Here is a 21,194-nt window from a genome sequence, read left to right as displayed (position 1 = left end):
CATACACACACACATACACACACGCACATACATACAAACATATACACGGTACGCTTGTAAGAGACACCCGAGCCATAATACTGCGACTGATAAACTTACCATTATTCTATACCCTCTCTCCTAGTTTTAGAATTGCTCGCTCTGTTACAGTCCCATGGCTATTACACATGATAGGCCAGCCGCTGGGTTTGATGGGGTAAACAAATAAATCATCAGCTGAGAGTCAGAAGGTCACTATTGCATTCTAAGATTTGAGCATAAAACAAACAATCAATTTTCATGAAATTAAAAGTTTACTTAGTCAAAAGTGGTTAGATTTATAAGCATTGTTCAAAATATCCGTAGAATAGTGCTCTTATGGTTTTGATTCTCAATATTTTTCTTAAAATGAAATTGAATTAACACCATAATTTAGAAGAGATCAAGCTCTCCAATGTGATACCAATAACTCAATCCCCTTTAGAATTGTGATAATGTCCTTCTGCTTCTCCAAGGCAGCTTTCTGAAGTGGGAAATGCAGAAATGGTGTGTTTGCCTGCCTATTACTGCATAGAGGATGCTTTGTAAACCCTTTGATTTTGTAATTTTTCAATGGCCATCAGGACAAACTTTCTGAATTGCAGAAGATGATTGTGAAAACCTGATTCTCGCCTCCGCAACGGCAATCTACCTCTTGGAGATGCCTCAACTTGGCTGCCGGGAATTTCTGATATATTCTGTTAAATAATATTCCATTTATGCTTGTTGGGTTGCTCTCTACTGACCCTTTGTTGTATTGACATCCCTTTTTTAAGGGAGCTTGTGTTTAAAAAAGCGTCCAGTCAAAGGGATTGACCCTGTAATGGTTGGTAGGCACGACTCTGCGGCTCTGCCAGAAGTTTGATGACCGCGGGTCGTGCTGCCATTTTGTATGCGGATCCACGAGTAAAGACAGAGCTCACACTGCGTTAAGGTCAGATTCATGGGTTTCAATCACAAGAGCGCCTCTCAATATTGACATTTTGAGAAGAAGGGAGAAAAAAAAGCTGTGAGAATGTATTCTTGCTCCCATACCAATAGTCTTGCTCACATCAATATGCCATGATCAGACATAGCGCGGTGATCAGGCACTTACTAATCAATTTGCGTGCTGAAATTTTGTAGACAGATTTACTAGCAATGATAATGTCCTTAATCTTTTTCATAAATCCAAATTTCAGTGTGAGAAAGGAATGAAAGACGGAAAATTCCTGCGTTCCCCACCCTCCACCCAAAAAGAAATATTGCACATAATCCAAGCTAATAATTCCATTTATATACGTAGTGTGTTCATTGGGAGATGATTCGCACATGTCTACCTCCCATAGCATCAGAATTCTTCATCAGAATTCTTATAGCGCGCTGCTGATCATATTATGACTTTTTTCTCCAGGCCTAGTAAATATCAAGTGCTCGTAATCGCAGATGTAGGGGCCCCAAGGGGCTGAGATTTTTTTTTTCTTACATACTGGAAGCCTCAACTGAATCTGCTTATAATGCGCAAGATGGTCTTGACGATTCTTGTGAAGAAGATCGAAATTGTTTCTAATGAAATTGGGGGGGGGGGGGAGGAGGGCTCTGCCATGAACTGGGTCAAACAAGTAGTCTCTATAGCTCTAAATCAAGCATATAAAATAGTATTGTAGTTCAGAGTTTTATGATCTGAATTAACCAAGATGCCTCCTTACAAATAAATAAATCTAAGCAGCAACCACCCATCTCCCCTACTCTTCCCCCCCCCCCCCCGCTTCTTGAGAGGAGTGAGGTTTACTGCCAACCCCTCTTCCCTATCCCCATCCCCATCCCCCCCCCCAAAAAAAAAAAAAAAAAAAAAAAAAAAATACACGTAGGAAGACATTTGCCAACAAGCAGCCTGCAGGCTTGAGCCAATCTTGCAATTGATTTTGTATACATAAGGTTCCATCGCTCAATAGTCTGCCGGATAAAGTGCCGGGCAAGTTGTAATTATTTCTTCACTCAAAAGAGACACTTATAAGGATGGTGCAAGCTTTTTTTTTTCTCCCCCGTTGATTAAGATAGATTTGAAAGGGGATAAATAAACAATTTACTGGGATGGGATGGTAGGAAGGCTGGAATTTGCACAAAAACAAAAAATATTCATAGTTCTGTAAATAGCCTCAAACCTGTATACAAGAGTGCATGGTTTATCATTGATTCCCCCCCCCCCCCCCCCCCCCCCCCCTTCATCGAGGAAAGAGTTGGGACAAGTTTTGGTTTGGGGGGTTTGGGTATGATGAGTAGTCGGGATCGATTGGAGATCAAGCAAATTGCCCGAAGCCTGCATTGGAAATTATTTCGGTTGGGGCAAAATTGACATGGCAATTGTCGGTTGTTGTTATTGTTGGCTTTTTACCAACGTTCTTCATCATTTCCCCCCCCCCCTCTTTTTTTTTCACATCAACATTTCTTGTTGTGGTTTGAGGAGGCTCTGATATGGGGGGGGGGGGAGTGGGGGAGTAGATAAAGAGGTGTGGGGTGTACAGTAGCATGTCATACCCCCTCTGTCTACTTCATGCTCCCACTGTATATCAGCATCTAGCAGTGAAAGAGAGAGAGAGAGAAAGAGAAAGAAGGAGAGATAGAGAGGAGAAGGAGGCGAGAGGGGCATGATGGGGTTTCGTAAGAGTCTCCAGAGGCGCTCAACTGTCTTCCACGACAAGTGTCGGTGCAAGAGCTTGTGGGTACGGCACGCGGCAATCGCTCCCCAGCTAATTTCACCAGCTCTCGAGAGCGGCGATCGGGTGGATAATATTTTTGCGCCGCAGCCATAACGGTGCCTCCACGAAGCTCGGGCTTGTCAGTCGAGGAGCGAGCGCACAGTTGGGAAATACTGCGCCGCGCTCCCATGCCACGATTTTTATTCATTTGTGCATGTTTCTGATACTTCATCCGTCTCGGCGTGCGCTTTCCTCCTTTTGTTGGCCATCTTCTCTACCCGTCGTTTGTAATCTTCGCCCTCCCTAAAGTCGACTCTGTAATGGAAGATAGATGAATCACATGATTTTGGGAGTGACAAGAGGCTCTGCGGTTTGATGCATCAGCGTTCGTTTGGGTTGATTGGAATATGGCATGGATACACGGACCGTGGCTTCCATTGCACCACTACGAGGTGGGTAGCGGGGCTCCGACGAGGCAGCCCCGACATTCTATCCGCCTGTTTATCTGAGAAGTCTGCGCATCTGTGCCATTTCTCATTTCCTAGCTTGTGATCAAAACTGCATTGATGCACATATGTACACCCGTGGTGAAGCGACTGCCTCTACAGGTTGTATGCTACAGACTCCATTTCTGATATCTCACTGTAGTGTGGATGCTTGAGCCATAGTAAAGGGCATAGTCCACATGCATTGATGTTTTTAGATTATTTTGAACTGAATATTCATGTTCTCTTTCCCTTTCTTTTACATTTGTGCTTTTTCATGGAACTTGCTATAATTACTCTCTTTACTTTCATCAAATGATGTGGATGAGATAAGTAAACATAGTAGAGACTTTGGGTATCATCATCTGTACAATAGTAAATGGATAAAATTTGTGCAATGTACAGCAGACTTCTTTGTGCCTAGATTTCAGCTTGATGTAATGTGAGCTGGTTTCCGCAAGTTTTCGATTGTGGAAGAGGCTTTTCCAGGTGCCAGGTAAATGAAAATTTGTTCAGCCATTTTGGGGGGTTCAACTTGTTCACTGCATCTGACTGTCCTATCATTTAAACCTATTCAAATAAAGAGATGACTTCTTTGACGGGAATTTACTTTCACAACCTTACATTCATAAAGAGTTCAATATTGTCCTTGAAATGTTGTATTTCCTAGAGTTTCCCTATTGTGCTTTCAAGGACCCCCCCCCCCCAGCAAAGAAAATAAGAAGGAATGCTCAGTTGAACTCGCCCTACTTCTCCAAGTTACATCACACAAGGAACATACGATGAAACTCTTCCCGAATTGCACCATTTTTTTTCCCATCTTCTCTGTGTTGACCCAAATCGGCTGTGCGCGATATATATCTTGCGCTGAATGTCAATGCGCCAACCGTGCAACAGGTAGAATGACAAGTGCATTCTGCTGTATTTTAACAGGTACATCTCTGGGAGACAAGATGAGGAGGTCGATGGGGGGGGGGGGGGGGGGGGGGGGAGGGGGAGGTGGGATGTGAATCCCTTTGTGCAAGTCTACATTTATATTATACCCAGAGCTGACAGGAGTATAGAAACTAAAATCGTGCTGTATGTGTGACTCTGGTGTAAACAGGGAGAAAGAAATGTTCAGTGTTATTACATAGCATTGCATGTATAACGTGGCTGGGGTATAAATGTCTGAGTGTGACATACGGGGGGGAAAAGTCTGAGCTCTGAGGGACTGATATTCCTCAAATGTCATAGTGTGATTTGGGGTATTTCCATGAGACGTGTTGGACGTCGTTGTTGTTGGTCATGTTATGAGAAGGTACCGAAAAGCTCTTTTGTTATTTTATTTTTGTCAATCAGGGACGTCGCATACAAATAAGTGCTGACTTCATGTGTAGCCATCCCACCTACGTATTGTCTCCATTTTGTCATTTCTCTGTACACAAGCTTGCAGCTTTTTTTGAAGAGATCTCCAGAGAGATCGTTGGAACATATTAGAGAAAAGTTCTCAAGGCATATTGACAATTTCAATTCGTAATTCTCCGTACGGCATAATATGAGATCCCGCTCGCGCATGCGCTGACAATTCGCTCGCAATATGGCGCCGTTCTAGTTTCTTCTGGCAGACAAATGTGTCCCACAGTGCAGTGCATGATTCGGACTTGTTTGCGCTCTGCATATATTACATCTCCCTGGCATTGATACAGCGCAGTAAAGAGCCATTATGGTGAAAAAGTTCTGGTGAATTTTCAACGGCTGAAACAAATTTTAAAGCCATAATTCTTCTGTCTGAAAAGTAATACCCAACCATATGGTCACTCATTAACCACACCTGTCGTATAGGACAGCCGTTGTAGTTGTTGTTTTTTTTCGTCAGCCAAGTGCACTCCTCTCATCTGTAGTATAGAAAGTGTCAAACAAACTACAGTGCTGTCCTGTCCTGCGTCCCTGTGCAAAGTTGACCGAGTAGTGGACGACCGAATCTCGAGTGCCACTGCCGCCGATTAGTCTGCAGAACCCGGACACCTCGGGGGTGAATTACCAATTGGAGGAAAAAAGAAGAAAAAAAAAGCAGAAAGGAAAGGAGTTAATAACAGCTTTCCTCTGTTTTGTAAGTGACTACATATGTCAGCAGGTCCCATATTATCACCTCGTTTTTTTTTTTGTGCTGTGTGTGGGGGGGGGGGCAAATTTGTCCTCTCCCCATCTCTTTATCTGTTCTTTTTTTCTATCTCTATACGTTCTCTTCAATCTTCTATTTGTCTACCTCTATCTTTATATCTTCCTGTTTCTCCTCCATCTCTCTCTTTTTATATCTCTCCCCCCCTCAGTCTCTTTCTTTTTCTATTGGTGTCTTGATTATTAAAGTATCATCAGAGTCATCTGTGGAAGGGGTCTTCCTGTCATTACGAGGTGTTCTGTCATCACTCATTCAGTGTCCTGCCAAAGTAACCCCCCCCCCCCCCAGGTTCTTGTCTCGAAGTCACACACACTGCCTTTTATATGTGACACTGTAAACCATGTGGGTATTTTGTCGGACCGGATGCCCCCACCGCCTCTGACTGTCGCATCATCACACGGCAGCTCACTCCCCAGGAAATGTCTGTCTGGTCATAGAAAACATTCAGTGTCTGTTTAATACCAGGCATGATACTCATCATATTTCATTGTCATCCATCCGGTCATGGATGTGTTTGGTGTGCCATTGTAGGTATGCACACTTTTGAACTTGCAATACCATCCAAACAGGCATATGATTATAGTGTTCGTGTGCATGTTACGGTGTTACCACAACGCTTGTGAAATGATTGAGCTGTTGTCAGATGATTCAGTATGGATGATACCATATGGTGAAGTGATCAGCTTAGTATATACATCACACTTGAGCGCTACTTGAGTGGCATTGTTACGCTGCACTCGAATAGAGCTGGAGTTGTTGAATTGCCGTCACCATCAGGAGGGGCTTCTCCACGTTGCGTTGAGTGTGCATTGCCTACCCACAGAAATTCACCGCTCCTTTGTTGGGCTTTGTTGGAAACGAGAACCCTCCTAAATTCCTCTGATGTGTTCAAACCTCACAAGAGTCGTACTGCTCCGACAAACGACGGCTGGCTAATAAATCAGGGAGAATAAATTTGCAAAACATGAGCAATCATGCCCAAATCTCATGGTCGCATGCACAGGGAGAAGAAGAAGAGAGAGAGACGACTTTTCATCAACTTCCAATCATAACTGTTGCCTGTGCTCCGGCACGTCACGACTGCTGAGAGGACCGACGTAAAGGCGCAGGGAATGCCTCGCTCAACAGACTGTTTTCCCATTTGAGGCTGAATTACCCCTAACGATTATCATCGAGAGTCGATAGAAGAAGAAGAAGAAGGAGAAGAAGGGAGGGCAGATAGGAGACAAAAGAGAAACGGAAGAGCGACGTGACTGTGGGACTGAGAGGGAGTCGGCTTCCCGGGGAAACAAGGGGCAGAATCCAGATCCTCTCGTCAGTAATCCCCACGCTTATTGGAGACATATTTCGTCAACCTGGAGGACGCACCCGATCCATTCGTTCCCTTCCGATCAGGGAGCGAACAAGAGGCCTCCCTTACCCCACCCCCCCCCCCCCCCCTCCATCCTGCCAGTTGTGCCGATCAGCTGACTTGCTCCAGTGCACTTCAAATGAAGTTTGCAACGAGATATTAAAGGAGTCCAGTCAGGGGGAACCAACGCACATGCCAGACTCATAGCTCCAGTCCTGCAATATCTCCCCTTCCGTTTTTTTTTTTTCTCTCTCTCTCTTCTCCTGTCAGAAACTCCACCTTACTTTTTTTTACCCCCCCCCTTCCCCCCTCCTCATCTCTTTATTACCTTTTCCCCTTCTCTCCCTGATCATTAGTGCCGTCCATCCCCAATATTCAAAACCACTACCCTCTCACTCGGTAATCACGAGCGATGCCAAAAGCGTGGGTGCAACGGCAGATTTTACGAGACTTAGTTCTGCAGATGAGGGGCTACCTATCCTGCTCTTCCTTCAAAAAATTCTTCATCCTCAAAAAGTAAAAAGAGAGAGAGAGAGAGATAAAGAAGAAGAGAAGTCAGTTGAAGTATGCGAGATGCCATAGCCCCGACACCCACAAGTTCGTGATATCTTCCCAGATCCGCGCATCCGACATCTGCAGACTGCACTATCGGAAAAAGAAACAGGGCGAAGGGTTGTGTTCACCTGTTCTGAGTGGGCCCCGCACATTTAAAAGTGACTTTGCTGTGTCTGAATCACCGGCAGCAGTATACTACCAGCGACTCTTCCGCTCCCTTGAGACCTTGGATCTTATACAGGACAATTAAAACGGTGGCAGGTCTTCATTGTTTGCGTACTTGCTCAGAACCAAGTGTTCACCTGTGGTGTGTGTGGAGACCGACTGAAAAGTGAGAAGGATCCAGTTGGTAGAACCCCATCATTATGTATCAACTCAGTATCATGGTATGTTTGCCCGACACCCAGACTCTGCTCTTTTTTCTTTCATCTCTCTCACCTTTTTTCGCTCTCTCTCTCTCTCTCTCTCTCTCTCTTTTCTCTCTCTCTTTTCTTTGCCTCAGCCACTGTGGCAAATTGTGTATTTTATTGCTTCCCCGCACCGTGTCTGCGGTTGGAAGCAGACACACGTAGCGCTTGTAGTCGTACACTCTCTCTCGTCAAAACTCTGTAAGCCTAGACAAACATGTGCCGGGACGGAGAAAGTGTGATGATCCATCATTGAGTGTTTCAGTGTATGCTGGAGCAGTAGGAAAAACTGAAGGTATTAGATGCTTCATACAGATTGCACACTTTCGTAGAATGTAAAATGTGGTCTTTACATGGTGCGATTGAGGAATAGAGAAGGTAAGAGATTTCTTTGTTTGTTTTTTATTCTGCATGTTACTAAATTTGTGTGCATTTTTTGCTTAACAAGAAGCTAGCCCAAAAATAAAATTAGCACACTAACTTTTTTTTGTTTGTTGTATGAAAGAGTATTAATATACAAATGATGCACAGGATAGAGTGCGTTAGTGTAGGCGTAGTGCACTCGAGGGTATTTACAATTGTGAAACATGCAACGAGGCGAAGCCGAGTGCATGTTGCACTACATTGTAAATACCCGAGAGTGAGCTACGCCTCCACTAACGCCACGAAATAATCCTGTGCATCATTTGTTTTATAAAATGGGTCGAAAATTCGAAAACTAACATCATTTTTCAGCGTTTTTCACGTACCTTTGTGGGTCAAGACGTCCGAAGATGTTCGTCCCAAACTTTTACGCACGTCGCACTCGCGGAAGTCCCGCACATACAGTATAAGTATAATGGGGGGCTGGGTTTCCGGACACCCGCATGAAAACTTACTTATTTTACATAGAATATGCACCCTTTACCTTAAAGACTTGATATAGACTCCTCATATAGGCCTACTAGACACATACTCTGAAAACGGCGTGAGAATTAACCTGCTAAATCGTTGGATTTGCTCTTCAAAGTGACTCCATGTACGCGTCCGGCCCCATAACGCTTGGTCTACTGTACTGTACAAAGTGTACGTATAGTACAGTATACGTACGTACGCCACATATGTTATGCACAAGGGAAGACAGGCCGGCCGGCCGGCAGCCCGAACTAGAAGTTGTTTACAGGATTGACAGCGCGTACGCGTATGCATGCAATTCATCAAAGGAGCCGCCGCGCGCACAGACGATCGGCAATCTACCATAGGATTACAGGCAGTGCAGTTGTACTGAAGTAAAGGAAGGAGGTGTGTCTCATTTCAGCGCTTCCTATTGGCTACATTCTTGAACCCATTTTATAATACTGTATGTTACGATACCGTGCATTTAAACAATGTTGGGAATCCATCAACAGAGTGCAAAAACTCACTCGCACAAAAGCTTTCCACTTTTACAGCACTGGTTTAATGATGTAGCACACCAGGACACTAGAAGATGGTGCTACACCCACTGGGTGAGAATAGGAGGTGGAATGGGGTATTGCTATCAACAGAAGATATGAAGTTACTTGTGCTTATTTTAGGTCACTCGCTGGGTGAACTTCTGTTACTCGTATCCCTTTCAAAACAAATATATGTGAAGATATCATGTGAACTAAGCTTCAAGTCAATCTTAGTTTCAAGTTGATCTTAGTGTATACCATTAGAAGTATCTGAATTACCTGAATCATGCATGAATGTGTGCTGAGTGTTTGCTAGTGTGTTGATGTGTGCAAAATTGTGTTTTGTGTGTGTCTGTGCGTGCCAGTGTGTGTACACTTTCTGTACCTTCCGTTGCTGGTCCCCTGTATTGTATGTGAATTACTCTGAGCACTTTACCATCACATTCCATTTTCAACCCTTCACATCCAATGTCAGCTCCCAGCCCTTCTTATCCCCACCCCTCTCTACATCTCCCCCCCCCCCCCCTTTTTTGCAAATGGTACAGGCCAGGACATCAAATCACCACTGTCTATAACAACAGCCAGATAAACCACATTCATCATTGTCAAGCAAAAAGGGCAACGCTGATCATGTAGCAGATGTGTACAGCATCCCATCCTTACACTCATTTTGGGCAGCCAAATGTGTCTTTGTTATTGATGACAAGGCCTTCAGACAAATGTGTGGCGATGTCACTTCGGAATTTTCTGGCTGTTGATTCGGTGCTGTGTTCAAGGTGTTTGCATCAACCCCAGAAGACTTGTGTGGTGCCGTTGTTGGTTTCGATCAGGCTAAGGTGTTTAAGAGCATCCAACCCCCTCCCCCTGTTTTTCCCCTGTCAATCAGTCTGGTATACCGGGTACCAGAGAATAGGGAATTTTGATTCCGCAATGATGTGACCAACATACCAGTGGGTGTTGCTGGCAGGAAACGGGCCCCGCTGATCCCTCTCCCAGGACCATCCAATGACTTGGTGAAAGATTCCAGCGCATCCTCCTCCCCCTCATTGTCGAAGCAGATTGTAAAGGTGATTGTGAATGAAATCAAAATGAAAAAAAAAAAAGTGGAAGGGAGGGATGGGAGTAGTGAATACCCCCTTTTGGCTTTCACGAGCTACTTGAATCGAATTAATGGCCTGTAAAACATCCCGACAATGTCAACACCGTGAGATGTGAAAATATGGGGAATATCGAATCACCTATTTCATGGCGGGGAGGAGGAGGAGGAGTAGGAGGAGTAGGAGGAAGGGGGAGATTGACAGAGGCGAAGTGTTGCTATGAGGGGGGTAGTTGAGAGGGGTGGACGAACCAAGAGAGAGATGGGAGGGGTGCTTTATTTGATCATGGCATCTGGTCCTAGTGCTCTTGAAAAGCGACATCTGTTCCCAGAGAGGGCAGAAGGATGAGTTGCTACGGAGACACACCTTGAGCCGCTTCCAGGGCAAATTAAGGATGCGACACGTGTCGGGGAGTGGGCCGGCATCTTTACGGTGCCTGGTATTCCGCATGGCGTGTGTTTTGGGGGGCTGTAAGCGACATGTGCTTTAAACAAAAGCATCAATAACACACCATCTATAATACAAGCGCATTTGCCAGAGTGTCACTGTATCAGACTGGAGTTCATATAAAAAACAAGAACAAACAAATATGTTGAGTGTAAAGGCAGGGGTCATTAGTAGTCACAGGCAATAGAACTACAATTGTACTAGTAGCCAGCTGGTACAATTTTAATCCAGAAGGTACACATATACCAGCTTTGTTATCAAAAGAGTTGAGCTAGAGTGCATATCAAACAATCAGAAATCAAACACAACATGTCCCACAGCCAGTCAGAAGAATTGGAGATTTTGATTATTTCTCAACAGCAATCAATTACAGCTGTAATACAATGGTGCCCAGTACTGGCTTTATGTCAAGACATGAATTTGGTGTGCAGTCCAGCTATTTCAAAGTGAAAAGTATTGTCTGGAAGCTTCACTTTGTAAAGTCCTGCTTATTTTTAATGATATGAAACAGCAAAATTCAAGAAAATCACAGACAATTTTAGCTGACAAATTCAAATTAGATCAGCAACCACAGATCAGGTATGCGGGACTAACAATCAGTGATTGAATCATTTGTTTAGATCTTTCTTCTCCTTTTTTTTTGGGGGGGGGGGGGAGACACAAAGTATAGATGTTGATTTGGAAAGCTTGATTATTACAAGGTCTGTTATGAAAGTATGAGACTACAGGTTTTGTACTAATTCTTTCTTATTCTTTTGAATGAGATAGTGATAGACGTGTTTTAGGCATATCTTGGGAGAAGTATTAGTCCCCCCCCCCCCCCCCCCCAATCTAATCCTAAATGAAGTAAAGTCTCATTCATTCACTGTAACAGAAGATGTTTTACCAGACCTTGCCTGGAATTGGTGTCTGAGGTTGCTTCGTTTTCTTTGTCTTTGCTTCATTGTCTTGAGGCAGCCGATATATGGATGGAAGATTTTAAGTGTTTGTTGGAGACAAGCTACATGTTGCAACCCTGAGGGAGTCCTCTGTCTCATAGCCACTTTTATGCTACCTTCTTTTTCTCCCCTTACAAATTTGCTTGATTTTATGAAATATGAAATTCGTCAGGGGGACTTTGATGCATCGATCGGATCACTCAGTCTGATGAGGCCGGAGCTTTTTTTTTTTTTTTTTGCGGGTCGGCGAAGAAAGAGCGAGACGATTGGATGCTGAACTCCACCCGCATCTTGGGGGTGGCCAGGGGTCATGCAAGTGTGTGTGTGTGTGTGTGTGTGTGTGTGTGTGTGTAAGAGAAAGATAGACGAGGTGGTTTCACCGTGCGATGGTTTACGCATTATGCGCACTGCAGAGTGAGAAGCATGACTAGTGAACACTCATTAGCTCCCATGGCCACAGCAGATTTGTCTACGGAGAAGACAGAATGTGGTAGTCTTGTCTGTATGTTTGTATGTCTGTCTGTCAAAGCTGGCACTATCTTGGAGTAATGAATGCACACCATAAATATACTTCCCATGATGCAACACTGCCCTATACTCTTTTATTTGTACGTATTCTTTATTCCATTTTTATTCAGTGATATAGAAATTGCATTCAGAAAGAAAAACATGCACACACACACACACACACACACACTAAAATTGTAGCAGCAGCATACTGTAGTATTCTTCTCATAAGCAGATTCATGCCAAATAATATTAATGCCACCATGTATTCATGCCAGTATGACCCCTATGAAATGATTCAACTTGATCAAACTTATTATTGCTGCTTGATCACAAAATGCACACGTGCAAGTAAAATTCCGACTGCACACACATGTGCACACATCCTCTGCAGTACCATCACTCTTTCATCTTACAGCTTTTACCGTTAATATCGATCCTTCTGCGAAATTCATAGTGTTTCATCACAAGTTTTGTATATTCATAAGGGTTTTAAGAAATGGGCCACCGTTAACTAGCGAGAAATGGAGAGATGACCGCGCGAAAAAGGAATGAACTAGGATTTACTTCGGCCGTAGCCCAATTCCCGAAATATGTTTGTTGCATATTTCTGACTGAATAGGTAAGGTTGGAAACCAGTGAAGGGTTTCGAAAGTGTGCCTAATTAGGGCCGCGCCCGTGATCTGTCAGGAGGCATCCATAACTCGTCAATCAGAGCCGCAGCAGCCAGGTGTGGTGAGATTACCGAGGAATGGAGGCGAATCCACGCCGGCTGTCACTCCTAACACAAGCATCATCCCGCTACCAAGGGAGGCACAAGATGCTACGGTGTCATCGGCCATCCATCCATCCGTGATGATTAGGAAAGGGGAAAAAAGAAAAGAAAACATGCTCAACAAGAAAAATCCCAGAGCAAATCAATGGAATAATAATAACATTTTCTATATCATCCTTCAAAAGAATGGATGAGTGGATTTGAAGAAATTTTGAAGATGGAAGCCGTCATGTTTGATAATCATCTTCATGGCTATGTTTATAACTCATAGGAGTCTCCCATGGGCTAGCATTTATGGCATGGATTAATGTTAAAGGACAAGTCCACCTTCATATACATAAGGATTGAGAGAATGCAGCAATATTAGTAGAACACATCAGTGAAAGTTTGAGGAAAATTGGACAATCCGTTCAAAAGTTATGAATATTTTAAGTATCTGCGCAGTCGCTGCTGGAAGAGAAGACTACTACAGTGTACGATGTCACATGCGTACAACTATATAAGGAAAATAAAAAGAGATTTTCACAAAACTTTACTTTTTGAATAAAGTGCATATTTTTTCGACTTGCTACTGACGTATGTTAAGGGTAATATTATTCCCCCTGCCTTCTGAAAGACAGAAGTCAAGTGTTATTTTGTTATGCGAGAAAAATGGAAATATGTTGAATTTTCCTTATTCTTTCTTTATATCGTTGTACTCATGTGACATCACAAGCTATAGTAGTCTTTTCATCCAGCCGTGACTGAGCACAAACTTCAAAAATTCATAACTTTTGAACGGGTTGTCCGATTTTGCTCAAACTCTCACTGATGTGTTCTACAAATATTGCTGCATTCACTCAACCCACATGTCTATGAAGGTGAACTTGTCCTTTAATATTCTTTATCAGAGAAATTACTCTATGACAGTTGTTCTGACCTTTGCTGGATGCGACAGGCATTTTCCTCACCTCGATGAAATGAGCATTAATCCCATTTGTCATCTCGTCTGAAGTATGTGTGTGTTTAGATGAACTTCTGAGCAAACATATGGTGTAGAATTAAAGGATTGCATTGCAGCTGATTGACAAATATTTTCGTCGATAGAGGGTAATTTGTCGATCAGTTGCAAAAAAAAAACATCTCCACGGAAGAATTTAATGAATTTGAATTAAAGATTGCAGTGCCATTATTACAAGCTTGGATAGGAATTCAAAACAAAATGAAAAAAAAATCCTATACCTTCCTTCTCACATCCATTCCATAGTGAGCATAGAAGAGTAACAGGTTGGTTCTCATGGGATTCTATATGTAAGATTATCCTTCACACGGCTTTTGAGTCAGGGAAAAACAAGTTTGGCGCTGCGCAACTGCTAGCTCTGCGATTTTCTTACATACTGTCTTTAAAGCTAGGTGTCATTCAGTGTCTGCGCAAGGAAAAAGCAATAAAGCTAAGTGAATTTGATGTCCAGTGCCTTCAGCCAGTAAAATGCTAATGCGGTGGCGGCGCTGCGGTCTCCTCTCGCCAGTGCGGCCAGTCGACAATGCCAGCGTCCGACTGGAATCGGGGAAAGTTGACAGCCCGTGGGGGGGCCTCCCTGCCCGCCCTCTTCAAGCGTGCCGCCACCACGCCATCCGCCACTCCATGCACAGGGGGCCCCCACTCTGTGGAGATTTAGGATGCGCTGTAAATAGGGGTGAAGAGAAGGTGTTAGACCCTTATAGCCCCTGAGACTGCAGAAATGTGGTCCTCAGCACAGCCTTACACCTCCCCCCCCCCCCCCCCCAATCTGATCTTCCCTACTCAATAACATCATAGCTTTAGTCTTTGCTCTGACTCTGAAATTTGAAGCCCTTGATAGCTTGTTATTTCTAGAGCTGGTTAAACCCTTTTTGTGCCAGGGACTTTGGGCAGTATGTACAGAGCTGCGTAGGATTTTTGTGTGTGTGTGCCAATCAGCACTCAGAGCACACAGAGCTCATTAAGGGGTAAAACTCCCCTTCCACCTTACTAGTTCTCTTATGTTCCCTGCCTTAGCCAAGACTCAAATGTCCTTCTATGCATTCAACAGGTGACTCCGCTTAATTCCTCACCATAGCAATGTTATCACGCATGGAATGTATTCTTACTGGTATACCATTTGGATAAAAGCTACTGAAATCATTACCAACCTTTCCAAAGCATGCTGCTGTTGCATTTTTGTAACGGAATACCTACTGTCAAGTCTACATCTGCATTTCGTACTTGGTATTTAGCCCGTTTCCTTCACTCTCGTACGAACGAGTTTGGAGTGTGACGTTGGTAGAAACATTGGTAACCATGGCGATATATTGTCTCTTTGTCCTCCCCCCTGCAGGGTGATGCCCAGGCCTCGACGAGCCAACCGCAGCCCGCCGAGATCATCGGTCAGGCCATCGCCACCGTGCCCGGCGCCACGGGGAAGCCCGGCGAGACACCCAAGAGACTGCACGTCTCAAATATCCCCTTCAGATTCAGGGACCCCGATCTCAGGCAATTATTTGGGGTGAGTACCGCTTTGGGGCAGCAACAAAAAAAAGAGGGGGGATGCATGGGGGGGGGGGGGCCTTTCTGGAGTATTCTATGCCCTTGCTCACAGTTAAGAAACGTGTCGTGAAGAGGTGTTAATTTGGAGAGAATTGAATTCTCTTAAGAGATTTTTTTTATGTGTTTGCAAAGGATTCTTTTCTTGGTGTATTTCATTACATGGTTGTGACGAGGGTGGGGGTGGGGGGCTGTTAATGGTATCACATTGTGACTGGAGTTTTTTTTTTTAAATAGTTTTGGCAAGTATAACATATTGGCTCATCAGTTCACGGTTGGTGAGCATATATGGGAAATGTGCTGGTAAATAATGTGAGCGATATTTCATGCTGGCAGCAAGACTGGAAAACTCATCATTGAAGGGGCTTCTGACGCAATGGGAAGAGATTGTATCTAAAAATGTCTTGCTTGTGATGTTACGCACTAGTTCCGTAACTCAGTTTCGCTTGTGTATTTCCTCACCATGTTTTTGAAATGCTTTGTTTCATTTTGTTTTTGCAAGGAATTGTAGTCTGCTTGTTCTCTGTTTTGACTGATGTGAGAAAGGGGCAATGAGGAAAAATGTATGGACGGGGAGGAAGCATTAATAATTTATCTCCACTGCATCCTCTCTGGTTTTTCCCCACTTCACAGGCCTTCGGCACAATCTTAGATGTCGAAATCATCTTCAACGAGCGAGGGAGCAAGGTACGTCCCAGCCATCGCCACAGCATGGCGTTCAGTTCAAGCATTGTACAGTTGTGTCCACACCACTCTCACCGGTTTCGACACCACGCCATCAGATTGTGTAAAAACAATCTGTACGCTTTGACTGACAACTTTATCAGATGAATGTGAACAGGGCCTTTGGCACTAACATCTGTTTGTACAGGGGGAGGTGGCATTTGAATTCGGATGTTTAGATTATTAAATTAATAAGCCCGTGCCAGTATTGGCAATATGTTTTTCACTTGTTGATATTTCTTTTTATGATATTTAGGTGATGTTGATGTTATAAAATGAGGGTCTCAGTGTGGTTGCATCATTTTTTTTTTTTTTTTTTTTTGATTAAGTTTTTGAGTAGATGCTGCTGCGGGCGATTAAAGGGAGCAAGGTGGTTGAAATTACAAACAGTGCAGAAATTATGACAACTCCCACTCGCGGGCATTCATCAGTTAAACAACTTTTCTGCTCGCTCGGGGCACGAGAAAGGAGGAAATAGATAAAAGTAGAGCCCATTTCTTCAGTCGGCAAAAAAAAAATGAAAATAAAATTCTGAGTGGAATATGAATGATATCTGACAATTTGGGGAGGGGGACAGGGGAGGCAAGATAAACACATGTTCTCTTACTTTGATTCATTTGAGTTTACATGAGGAGAATTTGAGTTCTTCCCCCTGGGTCAACTGTTTATCATAACGTAAAGAACGCCTCTCGACTGGGGCATGTTTCCACTTAATGAAAGGGCCTTCTCTTCCTCTATCTCTTTCTTTTTATCTCTCTATCTCTCAATCTCTCATTCTATTTCTTTCTGTCCTGCTGGTTTGTCCCCGGAAAATTAATTGTCTAGTCCCGGAAATCAATTAAAGAGGGAAAAAAAGCATGAAAAAACAATAGAGGGACATTGCAGTCGTGCCCACATTCAATTCGGAGTGTTGTGTTAACCATGAGGGTGAATGAACGAAGCAGATATAATATCGGGGGGGGGGGGGGGGGGGAGGAGAGAAGGGAGGGGGTGGGGAGGAAGGAAGAGGGGAAAAAGGCAGCAATGATAATTTTCTTGTGCCTGGGAGTGATACAATCTGAAACCGAACACTTGGTTGGTGTTTTACCGCGCGGGGTCCCGTTGCGCCATTTGCATTCAAAATGAGGAGACAGAGCCCCTCCCGCCGTAAATGCTGCCCTCGACGGCTGAGGGTCCAGTCAGTCAATCCATCCATCCGTCCGAGAGTTGTCAGTCAAGTCGGAAGAGGGAGAGTGGAGTGGACAATTCAAGTTTCAAACAGGTTGCTATGCAATGCAGGACACTGATACAACAACAAGTATCTTAAAAAAAAAAAAAAAAAGAATTATCGCTTTAGTTTGATTTTCAGATAAATTCCACTAAATTTCGTAGAGCTTAATTCAAGTGCTATGTACAAAACCAGTGGACTAAATTTTTTTTTTTTCAAAGAGACAAAAATCTATCTTAACATTAAGATGAAGCAATGTACTTGTACAACACAAGATGCTCTTGCATTCGTGGCATAAGAGGTAGAGGAAAATGTAGAGAAAATTGATGTTACAGAAGATTGATTACTGCTATGTGGTTTCAGCTCTTTTCCTTGGCTCAGTTGTATAGTAGGCATCATGTTACATATGCTAGCTATGTTCAGCCCATCATTCAATTGCAGAGAAAACAAAATAGTCACTGGAACAATATTTTCTACTTGACTGGATACCAAAATGCCAGTCTCAGTGTGTGTAGCATGGCAACCTTGAAATAAGTATATGATACATTTTTTGATCAGTCACAGTATTTTTTTATTGAATTTATCTATGCGTGACCAGAAATATAAATGTGCCTTGTATTTCAAAAATGTAGTTCGTATGCACATTTGTATGTATGTATGTATGTATGTATGTCTTTTTTTTTGTATGTGAGTTTGTATGCGTGCATGCACTCCGACTGTAGATGTTTCTTTCGACGTCTTGCAAGGAGAATGTTGTCGGAGTTATTTTTTGTTTCGTGGCGTCCAATCCCCCCGTTCACGTAATGAATGTCCGAACGGTCATAGGGTGTCAGCAGTAAAACTCTTTTACTGATGCTACCCTGTGAAAGCAAGACATGTGAATGTGTGTCGTGAATGTGTTGTGTTGTCTTTTTCATGTTTTTTTTTTTCTCAGTATTTTTTTACCTCTTATTTTTGTTTATTTGGTTTATTTCTTTATTCACTTTTATAATGATTTATTATTATTATTTTTTTTTTTTTTTTGCATACAGTGCTTGATGCATGGCCTGTCTGAAACCAATGCATTGTGGATTTGAAGGAGCTCTCTTTCTCGTTGTGGTTGCTTGGTTACGAAATGCTTGACAATACCTGATAATATGCAATGATGCCTTGCACTCAAATTTTCATTTTTCATGTCCCGACAGATGTTCGCAAAAAAAAAAAAAAATCCATTAAAAAAAATTGTATTAGGTGCAGGGTTCGCATATGGTTTTGAAATAGTTTATTCTCATCATTCTGGGGGAAGAAATGGTGCATTTTATATAAAATAAGATCATTACAAATAGTTGAGGAAGCAGACAAAAGAAGGTGTCTGCTAGGAAAAGTATAAAACGGAAACAAAGAAACAATCAGCAGAATTTTCCCCAATTCTTTGAATGTCAATTTCGAACACAGTTCCCAGCAGAGGTTTTTATGGCATAAGGTGCATGAGCAGAATGATACACCCTACCTTTTATGTTCTGGTTGGAGTTGAGTTTACACATGAAACTCATTTTTGAAACCTCTGAGAGTTTGATGGGGGGGGGGGGGGAGGTATTTTTCATACTCTTCGGACATTTGGGGATGAAAATAGGGAAAGTTGTTTTCGGACAGTGGTAACAATGAGATGAGACGTGACATACATGTACATTTGGAATAAAAGCTGGCTCAGTGAATGCATAATGTAGCACAAGACTGTCAATTGCTTGTGAAAGTAAATGCATACCATGGCGGTTAGGGTTAGGAGTCGCTGCATGCCTTCCCCCATACACCAAAACTTTGAAGCATTTTTTCATGCTTCTACGTGCGTAGAGAGAGAGGCACAGGTCAAGTCGGTCAGCGCGAAACTTAGCCAAGTAACCACCATCGAGGACGAAAAGAAAAAATAGAGCACCGAATGAAAACTAACCAGAAATTAAGGGAAAAGAAAGAAAGGAAAAGAGAAAAGAAAAGTGTGAGAAACAAGCATGATGACTGTTTGTAGTAACATCAATTGAAGGAATGCTCTTCGTCGTCTCTGAAGCTGATTCATTCCTGTCATATAAATGCATGCCTGATCTTGCAGACATTTTTTTTCCTCCTCTTTTTCCCCCTCTTCTAGACCCATGGGGAGAGTCAAACTAGAAATCAAAATGTTAAAAAAAGACCCCTAAAAAATCTGATTGATTGAAGTTGTGGCACCCTATAGACTCGGCCTGATTGATCTACATATATCAATATATTTTTCTGATCATTAATTATGCAATGTAGGTGCTTGTCCCATATCATTTAGGCTAGTGTGACGTGTACTGGGGTTTACTTAACTACTAACACCGTAACACTAACTCTTGTCTTTGTTGGCGCATGGAGCCGTGTGCCTTACGGCGTTTGTACACCACCTACCAAACTACTTTCTACTGTCCCTACCATTAATCGGATATCTCTCGAATATATGTGAGAAACGAAAATTATTAAACGCACATACTGCAGACACGTCAATTTGACGTTCAGGAAGAGGAATCTATACAGGCATCACTTTAATGTTTTTATCTTGACACGCTTCGTGCCTTCTTTTCTCTTTTTTCCCCCTTCTTTTTAGCATAGTTTATTCATACTTGCTTTTCACCAAATCACCTCTTCTCGTATTCCGCCTGCAAACCAACACACAGATCATGCAGATCCTGTTATTTTGCAATTTCACTCAAAGTCTTCATTTTTTTGTTTGTTTTTTGGTGCCCTCACACAAGCTGTTCACATGTGCCTAATTTAAAGCCATGCAAATCTCTTGCAGTCGTCAGTCATTGAAGTCATGCTTCATGTTCAAAATTCTTCCATCCTTATCCAAAGCAATTTTTGAAAAGCCTTTTGCAAAAGGAAGAGAAAGAAATTCCTTTTTTTTTTGTATGTATAATTTGCATACAGTGCATTCATACGTTGAAAAGAGGTACGATACGTCAAAAATGAAAGTACAAGTAAAATTGAAGTTCTGCTTTAAAGGAAGTACACTCATGATTTGCCCTTATATGGTAGGTGTTGAACAAGTGTTTCAGTGTAAAGTAAAGTAACTTATTAAAACATGGTTTGGGCATGGACATATTGTACAACTGTAGATAATCTTGTGTTTGTCCACTCTGTGAAATTCATGGTACAGTTTGGAATGATTGTTTTGATATGGTTTTTTTTTTTCAGTTGTGTGATCCATTTAAAATCAGTATAAAGTATTTAACCAAGATGTTTTTTGCTAGCATCATCTCAGTGTTCATTAATCCATTTTGATGATAAATAATCAGCAATGTGACTGTTCAGCATGGATTTATTTTGATTGCTTTTTTTTGGGGGGGGGGGAGGGGAAGAGGTACATTAAGGTAAGAAATGCCTATTAAAGTAAGACGTAGTGTCTAGAAATATTTGAGAACTGTTGAGGAGGATTGATATGAATTGAGATCATTGGCGTTTTAGAGATAACCTGTATTAACTTAGAATATGAAGATGGCACTGTGGTTACTATTTATTTGTTTTGCTCAGAACATCTTTCCAATCCCTACACACAGTGAGATCATTCTCTGTATACCACGAATCATCAAAAAGGAAATTCTCTTGTTTACCATGAGTCATCAAAAAGAAACTATATTTATGTGTGATGTATGTAAAATTTAGGTGTGGAGAAGTATTCTGTTTACCACTGAAATGACAAAAGAAAAACATGAAATGATTTAGAGTGCCATGTACATTTCCTGTGGCAAGTTATTTATGCTAGCTTCGATGAACGCTAGACCACAGGTGCTAATCTTTGATTTTGCTGCCCTGCTGGTCTCAAATTGGGGATATTGGCACCTCTCCATTTTCTTTCATCTTCCAACTGTTCTCAAACTTTCACGAGGTCAGTGCTCA

The 21,194-nt window shown here is 42.5% G+C and overlaps 1 protein-coding gene across 1 annotated transcript in view; it reads left to right on the top strand.

Moving 5' to 3' along the window:
• The window catches only part of LOC139714215 (RNA binding protein fox-1 homolog 3-like), a gene marked incomplete at its 5' end in the record, with an annotated part of 75,795 nt that overhangs the window by 11,649 nt on the left and 42,952 nt on the right, over positions 1-21,194 (top strand). The window contains 2 exons of the mRNA XM_071625929.1: positions 15,171-15,338; positions 16,010-16,063. Coding sequence (XP_071482030.1) covers positions 15,171-15,338; positions 16,010-16,063 — 222 coding nt within the window. The remainder of the gene's footprint in view (positions 1-15,170; positions 15,339-16,009; positions 16,064-21,194) is intronic.

The sequence above is a fragment of the Diadema antillarum genome, unplaced genomic scaffold, assembly GCF_040938485.1.
Source record: "Diadema antillarum isolate AM-2024a unplaced genomic scaffold, OU_Dant_1.0 seq00002192_RagTag, whole genome shotgun sequence".
Classification (NCBI taxonomy): Eukaryota; Metazoa; Echinodermata; class Echinoidea; order Diadematoida; family Diadematidae; genus Diadema; species Diadema antillarum.
This window is presented reverse-complemented; position numbering and strand designations above follow the sequence as displayed.